The sequence below is a fragment of the Hyaena hyaena genome, unplaced genomic scaffold (assembly GCF_003009895.1).
Source record: "Hyaena hyaena isolate Hyena2069 unplaced genomic scaffold, ASM300989v1 scaffold_117, whole genome shotgun sequence".
In the NCBI taxonomy this organism is placed as follows: Eukaryota; Metazoa; Chordata; class Mammalia; order Carnivora; family Hyaenidae; genus Hyaena; species Hyaena hyaena.
Window position 1 is genome coordinate 481,292 of NW_024080749.1, and position 21,668 is coordinate 502,959.

The window sequence follows — 21,668 nt, forward strand, 5'->3', positions numbered from 1 at the left end:
AGGCTCAGTGGTACTTAGGTTTGCTAATTATGTAACAAATACCTTTAACGACAAAATTCCTCTAGGGAAACTGTCATTACATATTTGAAACTCTAAGGCCTCACTCCTTTTCCCCATGGTGGATAATGTGTTGAAGTGACTTGGGACAGCAGAATTGACTATTTCTGGCACTCGTGGTGGACAGTTCCGTCACAGGCCTTGGGGACACAGGCCGGGGCTGGAATCCCTGGTCCACAGCCGACTGGCTAGACGGACTGGGACACGTTACCTCTATGACCTGCTGTGTAAGACAGGACACCTACTTGAGAGAGCTGCACAGAGACGGAATCCCGTTCACTAAGCACTGGGCACAGTACAAACTCTCCCGCCGCAGAATAGCCACAGTCAGGCTGAGCATGTGCTCCCCAAGACACACGGGGCTACGCGGTGACACAATCAAAATGCACTAGTTCTACAAGAGGGCAGGGAAACACACACGCCAAAGTTTGAACAGCAGTTAATTCTGGGGAAGAAAACAGGGTTGGAATCTGGAAGGCAACCAGAAGGGAAGTCATGGTTTACTCTACATGGTCTATACAGGTTGAATCCTTTCCAATCAATCCCATGCCACTTCATGTTCAAAATGAAATACATGGGGCACCTGGGGGTCGGTTAGGCCTTTAACTTCAGCTCAGGTCATAAACTCGCAGTTTGTGAATTTGAGCCCCACATCGGGTTCTGTGCTGACAGCTCAGGACCTGGAGCCTGCTTTGGATTCTGTGTCTTCCCCACCCCCTCTCTGCCCATCCCCCACTCATGCTCTCTCAAAAATAAATATTAAAGTAAAAATGAAATAAAATACATTTCTCAATGTGTTTTTGAGAATACAGTGGGTGGCTCAGTCAGTTAAGCATCTGGCTTCAGCGCAGGTACTGATCTCAAGGTTCATGGGTTCAAGCCCCATATTGGGCCCTACATTGACAGCTCAGAGCCTGGAGCCTGCTTTGGATTGTGTCTCCCTCTCTCCTGCCCCTGCTCACGCTGTCTCACTCTCAAAAATAAAACATTAAGAAAATTTAAAAAAACAAATTTAAAATCTAAATCAAGGACTAATGAATCAGAAAAATGAAAACGCTGACCTAGGAGATCTGTCAGGTCCCTTCCCATGTTAGCACCCTACAAATACAAATGCTCACTATCGGGACCAGGTTCCCTCTCCCCACACACTGGGAGTGATGTACCCCCACTCCCGTCTTCTGTACATACTTTACAACACTGAGAAGTCCGTGTCTGGAGTTGAGTTGAGGGGAGTTCGTTTGGTTTAGGTTTTGCCCTACATCATTAAGTGGAAGCTTACTTGAACACTCAAGAACCACAATGTAGGGACTACATAAATGCTCAGCAAGAGAAGGGGGAATCACAAACGGCATATTTTATTCTTTTCAAATGGTCAATCTGGAGGGGGAAGGGGATTTCCTTCTATTTTGTAATAAAATTCATTTCCTGATTCAGGCCTTTTATGTCAGCTTTTCAACTCAAAGCAAATGTTGTGAACATGTTCAAAGACAAAGAAGTCTAATGTGTAACAGTCCACAAACCCTTAACCAGGGCGGCACCTAGTGGGCACCGACACAACTAAATTAAGACGACGTAGTCTAACTTCATCAGTTTGGTTATGAAATTCATTGGGAATTCAACCCTCAACATTTCCGTGTTAGTAAAAAAATACATGGTTATCTGTCATTTAAGACTTTTTTTTTTTGGCCTTTCATCATTTTCAGTGACTAAAAAGAGAACAATTTATTCACTAGAAACTGTACAATCTCAAGTGAAAAAAGTTTTCTGGAACCTGGAAATTTTAGTCTAGCTTTTATAAATCCGTGTAAGGAATCACAGAATACAGCAATTCAGTGATTTGATGCCAACAACCCGCTGCACAGAAAAGCACACAGGACATACCAGAGCAAAGGTGAGCGCTTCGGTGAATCCCGCGGCTGCCATGTCATACCTTAGAAGTTCCGTGAGCTTATTAAGGGGAAACTGAAAAAAAGATATTTAACTTTATTCCCCCTCAATAAAATTCCCTTATCGACAAAAGGTTTAAACAAACCATGTCACTAAAAGGAAAACGCCCTTCCATCCTAAAATTGTTAGTACCCCATGTTAGCCCTCCCCACTCCGTCCCCGCTGCCCCACTACCCCCATACTCCTAACACAGATGTACAAACCCCCACTTGACCTCTCCCACACCAAACCTCTGCCTTCAGGCCAGGCTCAGAAAATGAATATCCCAGTTAAAGATCCCAAAGGGCTCCAAACTCAAAACCTGTCTTTCTTCAAGTACTAGTCATCACAAGTTTTCAACCTACTCTAATCCACTGGGCATCTGTTTTGTATCCTCTCCATAGCAAATGCCTCTCAGAGCACAGCATGTCCAAATACTACTTAATTCCTATGTTCCGTTTTCCTCAAAACCGTCCTGGCATTCAATAATCAGCTTCTCACAATAAGGAGTATTTACTCAAGGGTGCAATCTTACTTGATTAGCTATGGTGTATGTTTTCGGAAGAGTCATCTGAATGTTGTTATATCCGTATGCAATCGCCGCGTCTTCCACAATATCACACGCGTGGATAACGTCGGCTCTGGTCGGAGGGATTTCGATCTCAATCTGATTCCCGTCGCCTATTACTTCTGACTTTAAATGCATCCTGGTTAGAAGCTTGGCAATATTTTCTGGAGTTTCTCTAAATGAGGAATGTACAATCCATAAACTTCACTGGATTACTTAAAACATGCTTATGTTTTGTTTTAAAATACTCTATCCAAATATCACCTTTGTGAGTTCCATTAGACACTAGATATCCTAACAGAGGATTCATGATCACTTACTCTGAAAAGGTATGAAAACCCTAAGCATTCTTTCAAGAAAAATTAAAGTCCTGTGGGTACTTCATTCTTGAATTCTCTCCAACAGTAAACGAATGTTTTCAAAGCATACCTGATTCCAACTTTTTTGTTAACTAGATCAGCTCTCACAATCTCTTTTCGGTAAGCCAGTTCCTGCAAAGAGAAAAAGTTTGAGAAGCTTATGTCATTCCCTGTCAGCTACAGTGTTAGGCTCTAATTTTACGTCATCGTATTGTGGCAGTTTCACTGCCCTCCCAAGAAACCACTGTTAGACCCAGACACTGCAAACAAATATAATGTTTCAGAAACATCATGAAGAATAAATCTGCTACGTTAGGTTCATAACTGAACATTCTACTTGCTAGACAACAGGAACTTCTCAGAAATATAAAATGTCAAACATTTTTTTCTCTTAGATGGTCAATCACCACTCTCTACAATAAAACCCTGGTATGTCATTTCTAAGATGCGTATAAATCCTAAGGATTTTCAGTCTCCTCTCACGCAAACAGGTATATACGACCAAGAAAGAATTCAAATATCACCGTGTACTATCAAACATCACCTTAAGCTAAATCTAAGTGTTACAAAGAAATTACTTTCTTATCATTTATTCTTGTGGGGAAATGCGACCAGGCCCCCAAGCAGTCCTAGGCTATCATCAATCTGCTCTAGGAGAAGGTATGGCTGGGAGCCTCTCAGAAATTGGTAATCAGTGTCCTTCAAACAGTGCATAACTAACATGTTAGGTAGGAACAAATAGGTATAACACCCAGGCTCTTCAGCACCTTTGCACACATGGCTATGAATGTTTCTTAGCACTAAATTACTCTCAAAAGTGGAACCACCATCAGCAAAATGGCTATAAATCTAAATACCTGTTTGTATTCAAGTAAGGACAATGGGCCAGAGCCTTGCCATTCAAAATGCAGCTCTCAGGCAGGCACCCAAGTGCCTCCTAGAAATGCAGACTCTTAGGCCCTGCTGCTGGTAGCAGTGACAATCAGCCTACCGAATCTGGATCTGAGTGTGATCAAGATCCTGAGCTGACGAGACCACACGTCAGGGTTTAAAAAGTACAATACCAGATGCTAACGACTGTCACAGAAGCAAATCTTCCCTGAGTAGTTAATATGAACTGAACAGAAGACACTTCTAAGATAATAATCTTAACCGTCACAACAGATGCTATTAGATTTCCTATTTTTGAAATGGGAAGAGTAACTTTGAGATGAGTAACTATTCCCCGATCACAACAATGGTAAGCTGCCGAGGCCCTGTGGTACTATATTCCCAGTGCTTACAAAAACGCTCGCCAGAGAATAAGCACTTGGTACAGTTCATGAGTCCATGTCTAAAAGTAACAAACGAACAAATGAATTGACATGTTCAGGCAGCCTAATTCCAACGCTCACACAACTAACCATTAGTGTCTCTCACAACCTACCACTTCTCTCTTCACATCCTCTTATTCCAAGTTCCATTCTTTTATATGAAATAACAGAAGACTAGGGAAGAACTTTCAAAGTGTTTAAAAACACAGGCTAATTCCTATGAGGAAGAATCCATTCCTCAGAGGGCCATTCTCTTCTGGGAGGCCAATCTGAGGAGAGCTGTTTTAATCTACATTTATAAGGAAATAAAAAGAAACAACAACATGGATACAGTACTCCTGTTCAGAAATTCCATCATTTCAAATTTATGAAAGCTCTTTATAATGCAAACAATTTCAATTAGCTACATGAGAAAAGTGAACCAAATTTTAATATATTTTGTTCTTTCTCAAAAGTACATATTTCATTTTTACTAATACCTGACAATTCTTCACGTTAAAAAGGAAAAAAAAACTTTTCTCAACTCAGACATCACTTTAAAACAGACTAAAAAGCTATCTCTGGCTAATTCCAACGACTACTATGGTAAATCATATAAATGGTCACATTCTTCCCATCTCTGCTGCATCCATGGCCTCACAATGTGATGCTTCAGGAACCCACACTGGGAAATGAGAGTCTGTTTCACTCCTCCTTGAATCTAGCAAAACGACTGGCTCAGGCCAACAGGATGCCATGAATTAAAAAAACTTCAGCACTGGACTTGGTCTCTTGCCGCCGGGAATCCTGCAACCACCACCATGTAAAGGAGCCCAAGCTACCCTGCTGGATGTGACACTTGACCTGGGTACTACAAGGCTAAGCAGACTTAGGCCACCGAAGGTCATCTAGCTGCTGGCCTACCAAGCAGCTGATGACGCAGAGTAAGCCTGGCAGAGGTTAGCCAAGCCAGCTCAGCCCAGAACTCCCCAACTGACCAACAGAATCATGATTCTATTGTTCATGGTCATGAACAAATCTTTGTTGTTTTAAGTCACTAAGTCTTGAGGTATCAGTTCACTATATAACATATGCAACAGCCACTAAAAAAACTTTTTTTAACTGATACTGCCCTAATTTCAATGTTTTCTATAGTTACACATTTATTTTGAATTATCATCAATATTCTAGAATAAAATATGCTAAATTGTTCATGTTTTCAGGAAGGGGTAGGTTCTAATCTCAGCAGGTTTCATCTACTATAAAAGCTATTTAAATAGTAAAAACTATTCCAGGCTACACTCCACTTCTTAAGTGACAGAGGAATAGTGAAAAATCCAAAGAAAAAGAGCTTAAAGAATAGTCTCACTGAATCATAACCACAACTAAATGACTAATACAGTCATGTATTGGAATGGCCATCTTTTTTATTTATAAAACCATCTTAGGGGAAGAAAAAAACCCAGTCAGTTAAGAATCTTAGTTTAGATTATTATTTTTTTAATTAAGATCCTATGTCTGGACAATAACCATGCTTACTCCTTAGTCCTGCTAACACATTTGGGATTTTTAGTTACAGTGATGGCCTTCAGTGAATGTTAACTCAACTGTGAACAAACTAATTAGGTTTGGAGGGCTGAGTAATCTTAAAAGTGGTCAGACTATAAATTACCCAGTTAACTTGTTAATAGGAGAAAAAAATCAGAGGAATATGGCCATATAATGTGGTAAGATAATGAAGTTGGTACCTGAAACCGGACTATCATGTAACTCCACCACTTTAACAATAAGAGGCAAGCTATTTCACATCTGAAGGTCTCTATCCCCATCTGGGAAAAGGCATAAAAACAGCACCACCTTCAGAGGCTCAATGTGAGGACTAATCCACGTAGTGCACACAGTATAGTGCCTGACATGTGGGTAGGTGGATGGACGGACACACCGAGCACTCTAGAACCATTATGATCACTAGCATTATCAAGTCCACTTCTTAAATACTTACTGGAAAGGTGTATGATTTTCCATTAGGAAAAACTACCTCAGCAGCTTCAACCCTTAAAAATAAAAAAAAGTCAGAAATCAAAAACTTTAAAAATGGCAATAAATTCTAGGAATGAGTGTACGGTGAACAAGTCTCTCACGTGGTCTGACAGTAGCCTCAACACATTCCAAGTCCTCAGGTCCCAACGCTGCTGTCTGCGCCACTCCTGCTGCGCTCAGCAGCACCCTGCTGTTCCACTCCCTGCGGCTCCGGTCCCCCCCTCCCCCCCCCCCCCCCCCCCCCCCCCCCCGGGCAGCACACGCCTGCTGTTTACTTCGCGGTGCTGCAGAGCAGGCTTCCTCCATGCACTTCCCGCCAACACGGACGTACACACTGCAGCCTTCACCAGGGAGGCGTGTCACACCATAAGAGTTGCCTACGCAACCACTCAAAGGTGCATCAATTCAAAAATCTGACGCTACCGGGGCACCTGGGTGGTTCAGTCAGTAGAGCGTCCAACTTAGGCTCAGGTCACGATCTCATGGTTCGTGGGTTTGAGCCCCGCATCAGGCTCTGTGCTGACAGCTCAGCGCCTGGAGCCTGCTTCAGATTCTGTGTCTCCCTCTCTCTCTAACTCTCTCCTGCTCATACTCTGTCTCAAAAATAAACATTAAAAAATTTTAAAAGCTGACACTACCATACAATTTTAGTCATGTGCTCTACAGTGACACAGCTATTCTGAATTATAGTTAACACTCGAATAAACAATGGTACTGATATACAGCACGGGCCATTTAAACAATGATGCTGACACACAGCAAGGGCCATTTAAATGTTTTTTTAATTAAACAACAGGCGTTGGAAAAAACACAGTACTCTTATTGATACATATGGGACAGATGCTTTGCTCTTACACGCTTCCCTACTTGGTTAGCTGTTGTCTGTCCCTCCAGGTTTACGTCCTAAAATCCAACGATCCTGAAACACAGCTGAAGTCCCACTGCCTCCACTAGATCTGCCCAGGTGCCTCAGCTAGCAATCCCCTGCCCTTGCAGCCAGACCACCACTGAAATTTTAAAGTCCTTGTCCCTTTTCATTTAATACATTTACGTATAGATCTTAGCCCCCCCAAAGAGAGGCTATGTTCTAGTCACAAGAGCCACATTTTTCATCTTTACGTTTAGCACAAGGTCTTACTGCTTTGCCTTCAGAACGGGGGGTCAATAAAGGTGTCAAATGAACTTACATAAACGGATTCTCACAATATTCACTAAACATGGTGACAATAACGTCGAGAACTATTTTTGCCTGCAAAAAAAAAAAGGAAAGAAAAAGACAAATATTGTAATCTACAGATATATTCTCTCTTCATTTGGATGGAAGTGAAAATTTAATTTAGTCCTCAAACATCTAAAAACAAGACTTTATATATACATTCTAAAAAAAGGAGTGGAATAAAAACTTGTGAGCCAAAGCAGGCCTAGCCTTAACTTCAGGTGGTCTGCATTTACTTGGTTCTCTGAGAGTTAACAATCCATGACTGAAACAAATCATTTACTTCCCCCAGCCCTCCCCACTGGTTCACCAAGCTTCAAGAAAGACAAATGGCTAACTCTGGGGTAAACCTTATCCTTCTCCTGGATCTCTGCAGCCAGCTGCCCGGCTCCTGGCTCAACCAGTTACTAGCAATCTGACTTGGGGCAAGTTCCTTACCATCTTTGTACTTTAGCATCTTCATCTGTTAGATGGAGATAATAAAATTTCCTATGGTCTCATTTGGTTACTATGAAGATTAAATGTATTAATATATGAGAAATGCCTGGCACACTGTAAGGGCCATACAGATTTATTAAAGTTTTTAATTGAAAAAATATTCTTAGAAAAAATACAGTAACCTTACTGGGATACAGGCTTTGCTTTTAAATGTAAGATTTAGGAAAGCTATCTAAAGGTCCGTTAAGGTCAAATTTTTTTTTTTAATCTGTAAATAGTATAAGCTATATTAGTCTAGTATTTCTGAAGACAAATATGGCCTATAAAAGTTACAAATGAAGTACATTACAGTGGTGTCCAATCCTGTAAGACGTAGTGGATGCCATTTATCTGCCCTATTTCTACAGCCCAGCCTTCCTCTGCCATTATCATTCTCAGTTTGCTTAACTGCCACCTCACCTTATGCCTTACTTAACCCGTGCAAAGAAATCGGGATGGGGGCGGGGGGTGTTTCACAGCAATCCAATATATGTAGTTACTAAAAGTGACTGAGCTAATATCCTACATACTCTAGATATCATCATGTGCACATGCCCTTTGTCAACTGGCTAACACTTCTTTATAGCCAGTTCATTTTTAAAAGTTTATTACCAAGTACACACAGGCACCAAATTACTCAGCATTTAAATTAAGCCAACTACAACAAACAATTTATAAGATACTTTATTCCATTTTTCTCAACTTTATAGTTAGGTATATGGCTAATTCGCCCACCAGAATGTGTTCCTTGAATTCAAGAAACTTGTAACTCATTAAATTCACAGCACTGGAAAGACAGGAGATGCTCATTAAAGATGTGTTGATTAAATGAACACACCATTACCAAAGTACAGAATATCTATAGTTTCTTATTTTTCTAAATTTCTGAAATATGTTCCCACCTACAAAATAAACACTTTGAAGTGCAGCCATATAGTCTTGGCCCAGAAATAAAATCTGTCCTGTCTGACAGTATAAAAATGGAATCAGTTTAATTTACCTTCGTAAAGTCAGTTCCTGTACATTCAATAAATACATTTCTAGTATTTACGGTTATTTTGGAATGATTTCCTGCAACAAACACAAGGTAACAAAACAATCAGTTGCAGAAATACAGGTGCATTAAAAAGTTCTTCAAAACAAGAATGACATTTTCATTTAGCACACACATTTAGCACATAATGTATCTCAGCGGTAAGGTGAAAATGCAACTGTTATTTTAAGCCCCTACTGCAAGCAGGAGAATCAAGATAAAGTAAGAAACTGTCACCAAGTGCATTTAGTCCACCAGCTGCTCTGTGCAGCACCTGACAGAGGCTGTCTCATCTCACCTTCACCACAACCCTGTGTGGGAGCTGCAGGCAGAACTAAGACTCAGAGCTTAAGCTCCTTGACCCTGATACCAATCTATGCAGCAGCAAGGCTACGGCATGGTTTCAGTCTGGCTACTCTGAAGCTCAGGTTCTGAACCACTGTAACAGCTCAAGTCCAAGACCTCAAGAAGAGATTCTTTTCATCATGAACCAACTAAACCCCCTTTTCACCTCCAAAAGGGTCAACATCTATGGCTTGGATGTCATTATATTTTGTGAATACATTCAAGTAGCCTCATCAAAAAAGCCCTCGGAACTCAGAAAAAGAGGGCAAAAATTCAGTTTAAAAGTTTTAACTATAAAATAGCAGGCTAGACAGAACTTGAGCTTAACCAAGCAAATCACAGGATAACCAAAGTATCAACATCCTCTGGAAGAATATGACCAAATCCACAGACTGGCACAAGTAAGTACCTATGTACCTATAAATATTTACACGTTTAAAAGTTATATACTTTAATTTTAACCCAGGGGGCAGCTGGGTGGCTCAGTCGGCTAAGTGTCCGACTTCCGCTCAAGTCATGATCCCTCGGTTCCTGGGTATGAGCCCTGCGTGGGGCTCCACACTGACAGCCTGCTTGCATTTCTCCCTCTCTCCCTGCCCTCCCCCACTCATGCTCTGTCTTGCTCTCAAAAATAAATTAACATTAAAAAAAATTAAAGGGGGCCTGGGTAGCTCAGTCAGTTGAACATCTGACTTCAGCTCAGGTCATGGTCTCATGGTTTGTGAGTCTGAACCCAGCACTGGGCTCATGCTGTCACCGCAGAACCCGCTTAAGATTGATCCTTCCTTCCTTCCTCCTACCCTCCCTCCCTCTCTGCCCTTCCTCTGCTTGTGCTCTCTATCAAAAAAGTAAACATTAAAAAAAACTTTTTTAAGTTAAATAAAAATCACCAGCAAAATAATGACTAAAAACCATTACAATAAAATCTACAAAATACTGAGATTCCACACGAAGATTTATCTGATTTGATTCTGCCAAGTCTAGAGTTCAATTCTATAGAAATACTGAAGGATTAAACAGCAAAAATTTAAAAAAAAAATCTGATGCTTAAGAAACAGCTCACCATTGATGACTGGAGGCATTGAAAGGATGACGCCGTTGCTATCATAGATAACCGGGTACAGGGGTTTATTTTCAATGATGTGTAAATAATGTTTAAGGTGGTTGTCAGTCTAAAAAAAATTAAGCCAAATTAATTTTGTATTTCTTCACTAATTAGTTTATATATCTATCTAGCACAGAAAAATAATAAAAGTCCCAAATGCCAGAAAGTTCTAGATTTGATTGCTAATGTAAATAGTTCAATTTCCCTGTATACTTCCTCTCCTATAGGGAGAGGTGAGAACACAGCCCAGTTGTTTTTCAAGACTGAAAACAGACCTGCACTGGCAAGCCTGAATGGTCTCAGGGAAAACACAAACCATCACACAACTCCCTCAACGGTAAGAAATCACTGGCAAATCAGGCCCAGGGTAAGAGCTGCTTTTTCTGAATGATACCTACTGCTTTTATTTTTAAGTGCCATTTAAGGCAACTACTGAATCATTTTAACTGCTGGAACCTAAAATGCTAAACAGCAGGACATAGATACATAGTAATATTGTTTCTCATTAAAAAAAAAACTAGTTTAATCTTATTCTTTTATATTTTCATGAGTTTTAATTATACCCGGATACGAGTATCATAATGTGGCACATTCCACTTTATTGGTTCTCAATTCCAGCTGTAGATTAAAATCATCAAGAGATTTAAAAACAACAAAAATATGCCCAGGCCCCATTCTAGATCAAAGGAATCAGTAGCTCTTGGATGGAACACAGACTCAGTTTTTTAAAAGGACTCATTTAAAATAACTTTTTTAAATAAAAATAAAAAGTACTCACTTATATCTTCCTATTCCAAGACCAGACAATAAGGGTATTTTCTTGATTTTTGGAGAGCTACTACATATTATAAAAAACAATCTACCTTGTATATGTTCATCAGTTCACAGGCTGTATACTCCTTCGTCTTATTTAGAGGCTTGAATTTGATATCTGAAGGTCGCTTTGCAGTGTAAGTAAAAGGGCCTGACAACGTGTCCAAATCATGGGTACCAATAGCAACCAAGGCTCTTTTCCTAAGTGTTGAGAGAAAAGAAAGGGAGAGGAGACACAAAACAAGTTCTGAATAGCCCAAAGCAGATATTCAAGAGCTACGAGGCCAATGTTTAAAAAAAAAAAAAAAAAAAAAAAAAAAAAAAAAAAAAAAAAAAAAAAAAAAAAAAAATAAAAAAAAAAAAAAAAAAAAAAAAAAAAAAGGTTTTTTGACATGTTCCTAAAATAGCCTGTTACTAGAAGGCAACTTCAGAAAAGTATAATGAACAAATTTTCACAGCCACTGAAAGGAATGAGAAATTCCAAAGCTACTTAAAACCCACTATTTTAGGAGCTGGAACAAATTCCTTGCTGCAGTGCTTTCCCAAGTACTGTGTTAACCAGGGCATTTTTAAAGTGAACAGTCCCTTTTTCTTTTAACTCATTTCCTCTTAGGGTCTTCAACCGAACAAACGTGTTATTAGAATAAACTACCAAACTGCTGTGTTTCTTTGGTTTTTCTATATTCTCTTTAATTTTCTGTCACAAAGCTATATTACTTCAGTAAGGGAAAAAAATTAAAGAACTATGAATTACATTTCAAATTTAATGTGCAAGGGAAGTTCAAAAGGTATTAATTTCATTTGTTCTACTATTTAGTGCAAAGGATTTAAGGTAATTTTAGGAATTTACAGCAATTAAGATTAGGAGAGAAAGAAATAGAAGTAGGAATATAAAACAGAGCCAGAAACAACGTTAGTACTAAGTTAGAATCTGAAGGCCTACAGTCTTAGCACAGAGCATCACAAATTTGGCTCTAAGCTTTCTAAAAGATAATGCAAAAAGAAACTTGGTCCAAATGTATGCCATTCTTAAGATTTCTTAAAATTAGTTTTGGAGGTATATACAACCATATTTTAGTATTTATATGTAAGTGCATATACCAGATAAAACGCACTGGTAATCAAGGATTTTATTGAAGTCCTACATGACATGACATATGAAGTAGTTTTTGAAAGCTGTCAGAAATAAATCTTGGTCATCCTTCTAGACAGGTAACAAGAACTTTTAAGAAATACTTTAAAGAACTGTTAACAGCACAAAACAGCATTGCTTTACTCAATGAGTTATGTGCTTACGAAAGATAACTCCAGAAATACCATAGGTTGTAATATACAGTTCAGTAAATTTAGACAAATTAACTTATCCATGAGTAAGAAGGTGTTTTTTTTTTTAAGACAGTAATCATTCCTTAATCCTAAAACAGTACCCCCACAAAAGGTCACTATATTTCAATTTCAAACCCATCACAAAAAAATAAATTCCAGATAAATCAAAGAGCTATGCATTTTGAAAAACAAGAGATGAACATATAGTCGCAGAAGAAACTACAAAAATTATAAATAGAGGCCAACAATGTGTTAAACTAGAGGACACCCCTTAAGACAAAATATATCCCGGATATAGGAAAATAGGCAGACTAAAAAGAAGTTAGAAATCAAGATTTTCCCCTATCGTACTGGCAAAAATTGTAAAGTCTTGCCCTGAAAAAGCAGGGGAAAGCTGAAGAACAGAGAGGGAAATACAGCGGCCGGCCGCCAAGCGTTTCGAGTTTAAGTCTAGACAAGTATTCAAGAGTCTGCCCGCAAGACAAAACCACCCCTCAGAGAAAGTCAAGAATCTTATCCATAACTTAACATTCTATATGCAATCAAAAAGCAGGGAAATAGGACTCCTACTCCAGACCAAAAACCGGTCTGTAAAAACCGGTACTAAGATGACCCCGAATGTCAAATAACCATGCAAATTTTAAAGTTCCTTCCATAAAAAACGTTCAAGAATTATGGAGAAAATATACACACAATGAGCAGAAGAGGAAATAACCGCAAAAAAAGAGAAACATTTAAGAAGAAACCAAATGGGGGCACCTGGGTGGCTCAGTCTGTGGAGCATCCGACTGTGGCTCAGCTCAGGATCCCAGGGTCCGTGAGTCACAGCCCCGCTTAGGGCCCTGCGCTCTCAGCTTGGCGCCTGGGACGTGCTTTGGATTCTGTGTCTCTCTCTCTCTCTCTCTGCCCCTCCCCTGCCTGTGCACTTTTTTTCTCAAAAATAAACAAAAATAATTTTTTTAAGAAACCAAATGGATTCTAGAGATGAAAAAAGTAAAGCTTCACTGGACACTTCCTGCCAAGATGGAATAACACTGGATTTTCTGCTCTTGCCTGAAACCACAAAAGGGGTAAAATACGGGAAACTGTTTCATGGGTGGCACTGGACATCAGGCAGTGAAGGCCGCGATCCCAGACAGACAGGAAATAAATGAAGTGCGCCCCATGACTGCCCAACTTACTGCCTGGAGGGGTTTCCAAGCTATCAGGCAGGGAAGGGGGACAGGGCTGGAGAGCAGCAGACTCCCTGAGGTGAAAAGACATAACGGGGAGTCTAGGGAGCCCAAGACGGCGGGAGTTCACGGGAAACAGGACTGAAGCGGAGGGCGCTAGAATTATGGAGAGCCGCAGAGCATCCCGCCAAGTGTTCCGCGGAGTACTGCTCCGTGCACGCGTGCGAGGAAAGCACTCGGAGGACAGTGAAACTATGGGAAGGACAGTGTTCACGCAGACGGCAAACCTCAGTGTCCTGTGGGAATGGATCAAGTAGACAGAAAGGTCTTGCCTCCGTATTAGCAATTTGCCCTACACAGAACTTCATCGAAGTAGGGGAGAGGCAATAAAACCAAAAGCCAGGTTTTAGGATTTTTTTTTGTTTTTTGTTTTTTAATGTTTTATTTATTTCTAGGAGAGAGAGAGAGAGAGAGAGACTACGTGAGCAGGGGAGGGTCAGAGAGAGAGGGAGTCACAGACTGAAACAGGCTCCAGGCTCTGAGCTGGCAGTCAGCACAGAGCCCGACGCGGGGCTCGAACCCACAAACCGCGAGATCATGACCTAAGCGAAAGTCGGACGCTCAACCGACTAAGCCACCCAGGCGCCCCTGTTTTTTTTTTTTTAAAGATCAATGTGATTGATCCTCCAGCCACAGCGATCAAGGGAAAAAAGGCAGGAATGAAAAGGGTGACATCACTACAACATTAAAAGAAGAATAAGAGGGACACCTGGGAGGTTCAGGGGGTTAATTTCCCCTCAGGTCATGATCTCATTATTCCCGAGCTCACGCTCCACATCAGACCCACCTGGGACTCAGCCGACAGCAGGGAGCCTGCTTGGTGCTTGCGCCCACGCTCCCCTACCACCCCCCCACCCCCCCCCCCCCGTCTGCCCCACCTCCTCTCTCAAAACAAATATTTTTTTTTAAAGACTTTAAAAAAGATAAGGGAACATCATGAACCACTTTTTGCCAATATATTTGATACTGTAAACGAAGTGAATTTATTTCTTGAAAAAATAAGTTTCCAAAGCCCACACAGGAGAGTGATTCGGATTTACTGACAGGTAGGGACTGGGGCACACCAGAGTATCAGGATGTGATTTACTTCTCCCCTTAGAAAAAGCTCCTGATTCCCAGAAATACCACATAAACAGAGCTGAAGGCTGAATTAAGCGAGGAAATGCCTTCCCATTTAGATTCTTCAAATAAAGTATGTCCAGAACATAAAATCAGGTTCAACCACTTACTAGCTATGCTTCTACTGGTCAGAAGTCTTTTGTTCTTCATTTGAGATTATATTTAAATTCTTATTGTTTTGCTTAATAATGACATTAACAAGCTAGCAAACAGACTATTTATAGCAGAACTGGGAATATTTAGAATCTGAAAAAGTTTCTTTCACCACAGAAACAAAGATGTTTCTGGAAATAGAGACCTATTGGTGTTTCATTTTTAAATCATTTATTTCTTCCCAGAAGAAAACATCCAGGGTTCCCTCCAGCCTTTCCCCATCACTTCCGTAGAGGCCTCTTCTAGTCTCCAGTCTACCAAACTGTAATTACTGCAATTAATAAGTTTTTCTGTTTTTATCCAAGACATCTATAACTGTTAATCAGATCTTTTGATCAGCATGACATATGCTGATATTTCAGGACCAATACAAAAAAAAACACAAAACCCTTGCTATGTTAGCTAAAGCTTGATGTTTATCAGTAAATACATCACTTCCACTAGGATTTTTTAAATACTGAAAGTAGTTCAAAGACTCCCACCGTTACCTTCCTTGACCTTTAGTTCAGAAATTATACAGGGTTGAAGAGCACTGCAGTAAAGGAGCATATGGGAAATGATGAATAGTAATGTCCAATAAGGGTAAGAAAAAAGTCAGTTTATTTCAAAGTCTCAGGTTTCATCTGTCAACTTATAATTTAAACTCAAGAAGTGACATCAAGCCAAAAATGTTTCCATTTTAAAGTGACAGGTTATTTTAATTTTAAATTACCACCACTTAACATTTAGTAGTATAACACACTACTAAGAATTTGAACTGAACGACAACACAAATATAAAAACCAAGGAAATCTCTAGGATTAGATATTTCCTCTCCATATAGTATTCCAAACAGAGCTCTCATTTCTCTGTCTATAAGCAGTAACAAATAACTCTCCGGTAAAATTTAAATGGATTTCAATTTAGTTAAGCAAATTTAAACTCTTGTTACTCTCACATATTAATTTAGAAATGCTTTGAAAAAAATCTGTGGAGGAAGAAAGGAGGGAGGGAGGGAGGGAAAGGGGAGAGAGAGGGAAGAGAGAGAGAGAAAAGGGTAAAAAGAGGGGGGAAGGGACACAGGAAGGTGAGAAGGACAGAAGATGCAACGACAAACCTGCAAATGTTCTGATGTAACTTCTCCTGAAGCTCAATGAAGCTGTCGTATCGATCTTTAGTGAACTTTATATTCCGGAGGACCGCAGCCACAGCGTAAGGGCGTATCTTCGCTGTCTGCAGTGCATCAGGGCATTAGATAGAGTCCAGACTAGGGCCTTTCTTTGTAATAACATCTTGTAAAACAAAGTTAGCTGCACTCGATGTTATCACAAATTCGCAAACACGTGTATATGTTCATTCAATCAAAGACATAGTGGTGACAAGAGAAAAAGTCATCATTCTCATAGAATTTACATTTCAGTAAAATTTCTGAAAATTTACTGAATAACTGAGAAAAAAATTAACCTTTTAAGTAGTTTTCTCATAGTTGATATTTTTACCAAAATAACGTCCCCTCAAAGTTTCTATAAATTTTATTAATATACCACAACTTAAACAATTTTATCTCAAAGTACTTTAAACACTTGGCTGTTATTTTCCAAAATTATTCATGAAAACAGATGCTTTGCTTCTAATGAGAAATGAAAGGGAACATTGACAATTTTTAAGAGCCGAAGGCTAAATATATGTCCCTTTTTAGCAGATGATCAAAGGAAATTGTGTCTGGCAGAGGGTGGGCTTTGTTCCATTTTCCTCCCCACCTTATAAACACATACAGCAAGGAAATTTTTTAAGAAGGAAAATAATAATTTATCTTTATTACCTCCTCTGTGATGATCAATTTCTGGATTTCTCCATTAGGTGTTACCCGCTTATACACTGGAGCCTTTATCCTAAAAGGCAATTAAAACAAACTTGACCATTTTTCACCCAACCACTTCCTAAGTTGTATTCTGCGTGAAGTATATAAAATGAATAGACCTAGGACAATTGGCTGAAGTTAAAGCAAATCAAATTTAGGCTGACTGTTAAAACAAAAAGCGAACTTTCTAACACTAAAAGTGGCCCAACGCCCCAGGCCTAGGAGGGTCGTACTGCTGGAGGGTCCGCAGAGGCTAGCAAACCACTAAGCAACCAACGAGGGGGAATTTACATCAGCTGAAGAACTGGATTCAATAACCTTTACGTTTTATTCCAACCACAAGATTCTGAACCTCTAACAAACATAGGGTTTATCAAAAACACAGATTGCCGGGGCCCCCGGGTGGCTCAGTCAGTTAACTGTCTGAGTTTGGCTCAGGTCATGATCTCACAGTTCATGAGTTCTAGCCCCACATCAGGCTCTCTGCTGTCAGCACAGCATCTGCTTAGGATCCCGTTTTCCTCTGTCTGACCCTCCCCCATACATTCTCTCTCTCAAAAATAAACAAGCATAAAAAAATGTTTTAAAAAAAAATACAAATTGCCTGGGGAGCCTAGGTGGCTCAATCAGTTGAGCATCCAACTCTTGGTTTCAGCTCAGGTCATGATCTCAGGGTTCAGGAGTTCAAGCCCCACATCAGGCTCCACACTGACAGCAGGGAGCCTGCTTGGAGTTCGTTCTCTCTCCCCCCCCCCTTCCCCGCCTGTGCTCACTCACACACACTGGATCTCTGTCAAAATAAATAAATAAACAAAAAAAATACAGACTGCCTGGTCCCATCCGGACCTACAAAATCAGGATACTTAAGGAAAGGCCTGGCAAATGGTACATTTTGAACATACAATCCACATAATTCTTATAAGAGATTGAAAACTAATATTTTAATCAATACTTCTCAAGCCTCAACGTGCTTACAATCAAGTGGAAAATCTGCTAAACCGCAGTGATTTAATAGGTCTTAAGTAGAGGCTGAGACTGCAGTTCTAGCAAACTCTCAGGTAAGAGAGAAGATGCTGGAACATAGACCACACTCTGAGCAGGAAAAGTCAGTCACTTTCCTAATTTTGTCTGATCATATCACATGAGGTGCCTGCTAAGAGTAGAAAATTTTAATCAAGCAGGTTTGGAAAATGTACTCTAAGGAATTACCTCTGACCCTAAAATATGGGGATGTGACTGTCATGCAGAGAGAACCAATGGAGTCACCCTCCAAATTTTAACCATTTAAGCAAATGCCTCATCATCAGTCTTTCACCCATACCAATCAGGCATCTGAAACCTCACAGTTGTAGAATCCAGCCCACTGGCCAGAGGCTCTTATTCTTTTGTAGCTAAACAAATAATATGTACATAATCAAAACCAAAAACAATTATTTTTGATAGCTGTTACTGTTTCACTTCTTTTTCACTTTATATATTCAATACATGAATAGTTGGAAGGGGACTTAAAAATATCCTTTCTAAATTAGGAGACTAAAATCAGAAAGGCCAATGAACTTGCCCACAGTCAGGCAACAATCACAAAACCTTCAGTTTTCCAGTTAGGATGCTCCACTCCCAAGTTTTCTTAGAGTTCTTAAGCAAACAGCATATCAAGTTTTGCCACCTCTACTTTCCTCCCAACTGTTAACAAATCCAATGAGCCATCTACTTCAACTGGATTACTGAGGAAATTCACATGAACCCACTAAAAAATTTAAGAAGCCATAAAATCATTAACCGCTCCAGCTTTAAATAGAAGGTTAGGACTCAATATGCACATTTTCAGATGGCTATAATCTGCATGAATCTTACTCTCCAACCCTCTCTCTCTCTATGCAACCCTGAAGTTGTGTATTTGCCCAGCAAGTTTTTCTAAAGGCTTACACAGTGTCGCTGATAATGACAGGCAAAAGAAACCTAACTTAGCAAAGTGTTTAATAAACATTGTCTTACCTTTCTTTGAAGACTTGAAGTCCTCGAACCAATCCTTCCAAACACAGGAGATCATATCTATTGGCAGGGACGTCAATTTTGTAAAGAACAACATCAGAGGCTCCCTCTGCCTTTTCATTACCTTGTTCCTTACTTATGATTTCTTTCTCAGAAGTCTAAAACAAGACCAAAAAAGTGAACTAAATCTTAACTCTTTTGAAAAAGTAGTAATCAGTGCTATAAAGTAGTAACTACATTATATATGTTCTTTTCTGCAATAAAACATGTTTATTATATCTGCAAAAAATAAAAGTATTAAGAGTTATAATCACAGCAACAGAAAATACCTCAATTTTTGCTGAGTTCGGACATCTAGCATCCTCAGTCATTCTAGAACGGCACTAATTCATCTAAAGCAAAGGTCAGCAAAGTATGGCCCACTGGCCAATACCATGCCTGCCACCTGTTTTTGTAAATAAAGTTTTAATGGAACATCACCAGGCCCATCTGTTTACGAATTACCTACTATGACTTACACACTGCAACAGCTAAGTTGTGACAGAGACTACACCGCCTACAAAAAAAAAGTCTGCCCATCCTGGATTTAAAAGAAAATACCATCACCAAGTACAGAGGGCAACAACAGCAAAAAGTGTCAAAGACGCAAAGTCAAGATGATTCACTAAACATAAGAAATAAGCCGTATAATGACTCTCAAAGCTAAATGCAGTAGGCACCCATGTGAATATTTAAAAAAAAAAAAACATATGAAAAGATCAGAAGCTGTGGTATAAATAAGAAGAGATTACAGTCACAATGGGAAGTAACCTAATGACAATAAAGGTACGGAGCAGCAAGAATAAGGCAACCAAGGGAGAGGAGAGAGAAGAAATACCACCAGAATAATTTTAATGCAGTGCCCAAAAGCTTAGAAAATCTCAATCACCACATTATAGCAGATAATAACAGATTTTAAGTTTATTTATTTTGAGAGAGTGAGTGGGAGAGGGGCAGAGAGGGAGGGAGAGAGAGAATCCCAAGCAGGCTCCTCACTGACAGCATGGAGCCTGATGCAGGGCTGGAACTCACTAACCGTGAGATCATGACCTGAGCTGAAACCAAGAGAAGATTAAACGACTGAGCCACCCAGGTGCCCCAATCACAGATTTTCTTAAAGATAAACCACTGTCAAGAAAGGTAAGAATTACCATGGTGTACACTTGAAATAAGATTTGTATATTAATTATACTTAAATTTAAAAAATCAACAGCAATTTTATTGATCCATTTGAGCGCTATTTAAATTCTAACTCTTCCTCCTCCCTCTGCCTTTCATGTCACATTCTTATCTCCCCCATCATAGGAGATGTGGCATTTCAGGAAGGACCCTTATGAAGAAGGGCAGAAAATGTGGGAAAAGGCAGAGAAATGGAGACCTCTGAATCAAAGAAAAAAGGCCTACTCCCTTTGCAAAAAAGACACCAGCTTAAATCTTTCATTTCAGTATCTCAGATCATGCTAGGCCTGTATGTGAAGACTAGGTCTGTAGGGCTAACAAAAATCTTATTGAAATCAAAAACCACAGAAATTTCAGAGCTGGAAGGGGTCTACATGGATGGTACAGTCCACCCTTATTTCACACGTGAAAAGGCGGCCCAGAAAAATGATGTAATTTGTCAGTGGTTGCACAGCTAGTGAATGTAGGAGCTTGAACTATTACTCAGATTCCCTGATATCCAGTCCAGAACTCTTAGATCTCATACAGCCTCAAACATAATCCAAGTGTAATTATTACAGCAACTTAACAGAAAATCTCAGCCAACTTCAACCATAAAGACGCTCATTAGCAAAACAAAATCTTCCTGTAACATCAGTTAAAGCAGCAGAAAAAACAAGGCAAATCAATCTACATTTATGTCAGCCTAAAGATTTAGCTTCACAGTGTTATACCACTGCAGCGACCAAGAAGATAAAAGGCGTAAGAAAAAGTAATGCTAAATTACAAGAGAAATATTAAACATTTTAGTTATAAATACAATGTCTATTATGTAATCATGAGTAATATATTTTGCAACTATATTACTTAATTTTAATATTTATATTAATAGTTAATATTTTCATTAATATCTTATTATATTTAATGATTATTTAATAACTAAAAGACTGGGAATATGCTTCATAATGATTTTTATAGACAGTTCTTCAAAAAACAGATCATTTTACGAGGTCAATGTATATACTAATGAGTGAGGAATGGATTAACACTGGTTAACCAGGAACAGAGGAAGGTACAGGAGAGCAGAGGAAGAGAAGCGGGGGAACCACAGTCCAGGGAGACATAAACTCTGGCTGAAGTAATGTTTCCATTGTTCCCCACGTCTCTTTCCATAGTTAATTTATAAAAAGGCACTGCCCTGCAACGGAGCACCCTCTCATTCTGGGGTTACCCAAGATGGTCTATCCATCTCCACAGCATTAGCCCCATAACTTGAGGTGACCCCTGAGATTTTAAAGGAAGTAACAGACTTTCTTAGAACTGAAGCTTAGCCCCTTGACACCAAGAACACAGCAATCACCAGAGCCCACAAACATCCCATCTCAGTCTAACCATAAGGTAACAAAATACAAGAAAGCCTCTGCAAAATGCGCTTATACACAAACTATTGAAAAAAATATTCAATACATACAATTTCATCAAGTTCCAGACCAAATTCAAAACAGAGTTCATCAAATTCTTCGTCGGCTGGAAAACAAAAAAGGAGATTGCTAATTTTAATCTTTTCAGCTTAAATGA

At 39.5% G+C, this 21,668-nt stretch overlaps 1 protein-coding gene across 1 annotated transcript in view; it reads right to left on the reverse strand.

Annotated features, from left to right (window-relative positions):
• Positions 1-21,668, reverse strand: part of FARSB (phenylalanyl-tRNA synthetase subunit beta) — a 70,498-nt gene that overhangs the window by 43,321 nt on the left and 5,509 nt on the right. The window contains exons 2-13 of the mRNA XM_039236840.1: positions 21,562-21,617; positions 18,897-19,051; positions 16,863-16,932; positions 16,158-16,273; positions 11,282-11,432; positions 10,377-10,485; positions 8,936-9,006; positions 7,430-7,491; positions 6,205-6,256; positions 2,981-3,042; positions 2,519-2,726; positions 1,939-2,019 (exon numbers count right to left, since the gene is read on the reverse strand). Coding sequence (XP_039092771.1) covers positions 1,939-2,019; positions 2,519-2,726; positions 2,981-3,042; positions 6,205-6,256; positions 7,430-7,491; positions 8,936-9,006; positions 10,377-10,485; positions 11,282-11,432; positions 16,158-16,273; positions 16,863-16,932; positions 18,897-19,051; positions 21,562-21,617 — 1,193 coding nt within the window. The remainder of the gene's footprint in view (positions 1-1,938; positions 2,020-2,518; positions 2,727-2,980; positions 3,043-6,204; positions 6,257-7,429; positions 7,492-8,935; positions 9,007-10,376; positions 10,486-11,281; positions 11,433-16,157; positions 16,274-16,862; positions 16,933-18,896; positions 19,052-21,561; positions 21,618-21,668) is intronic.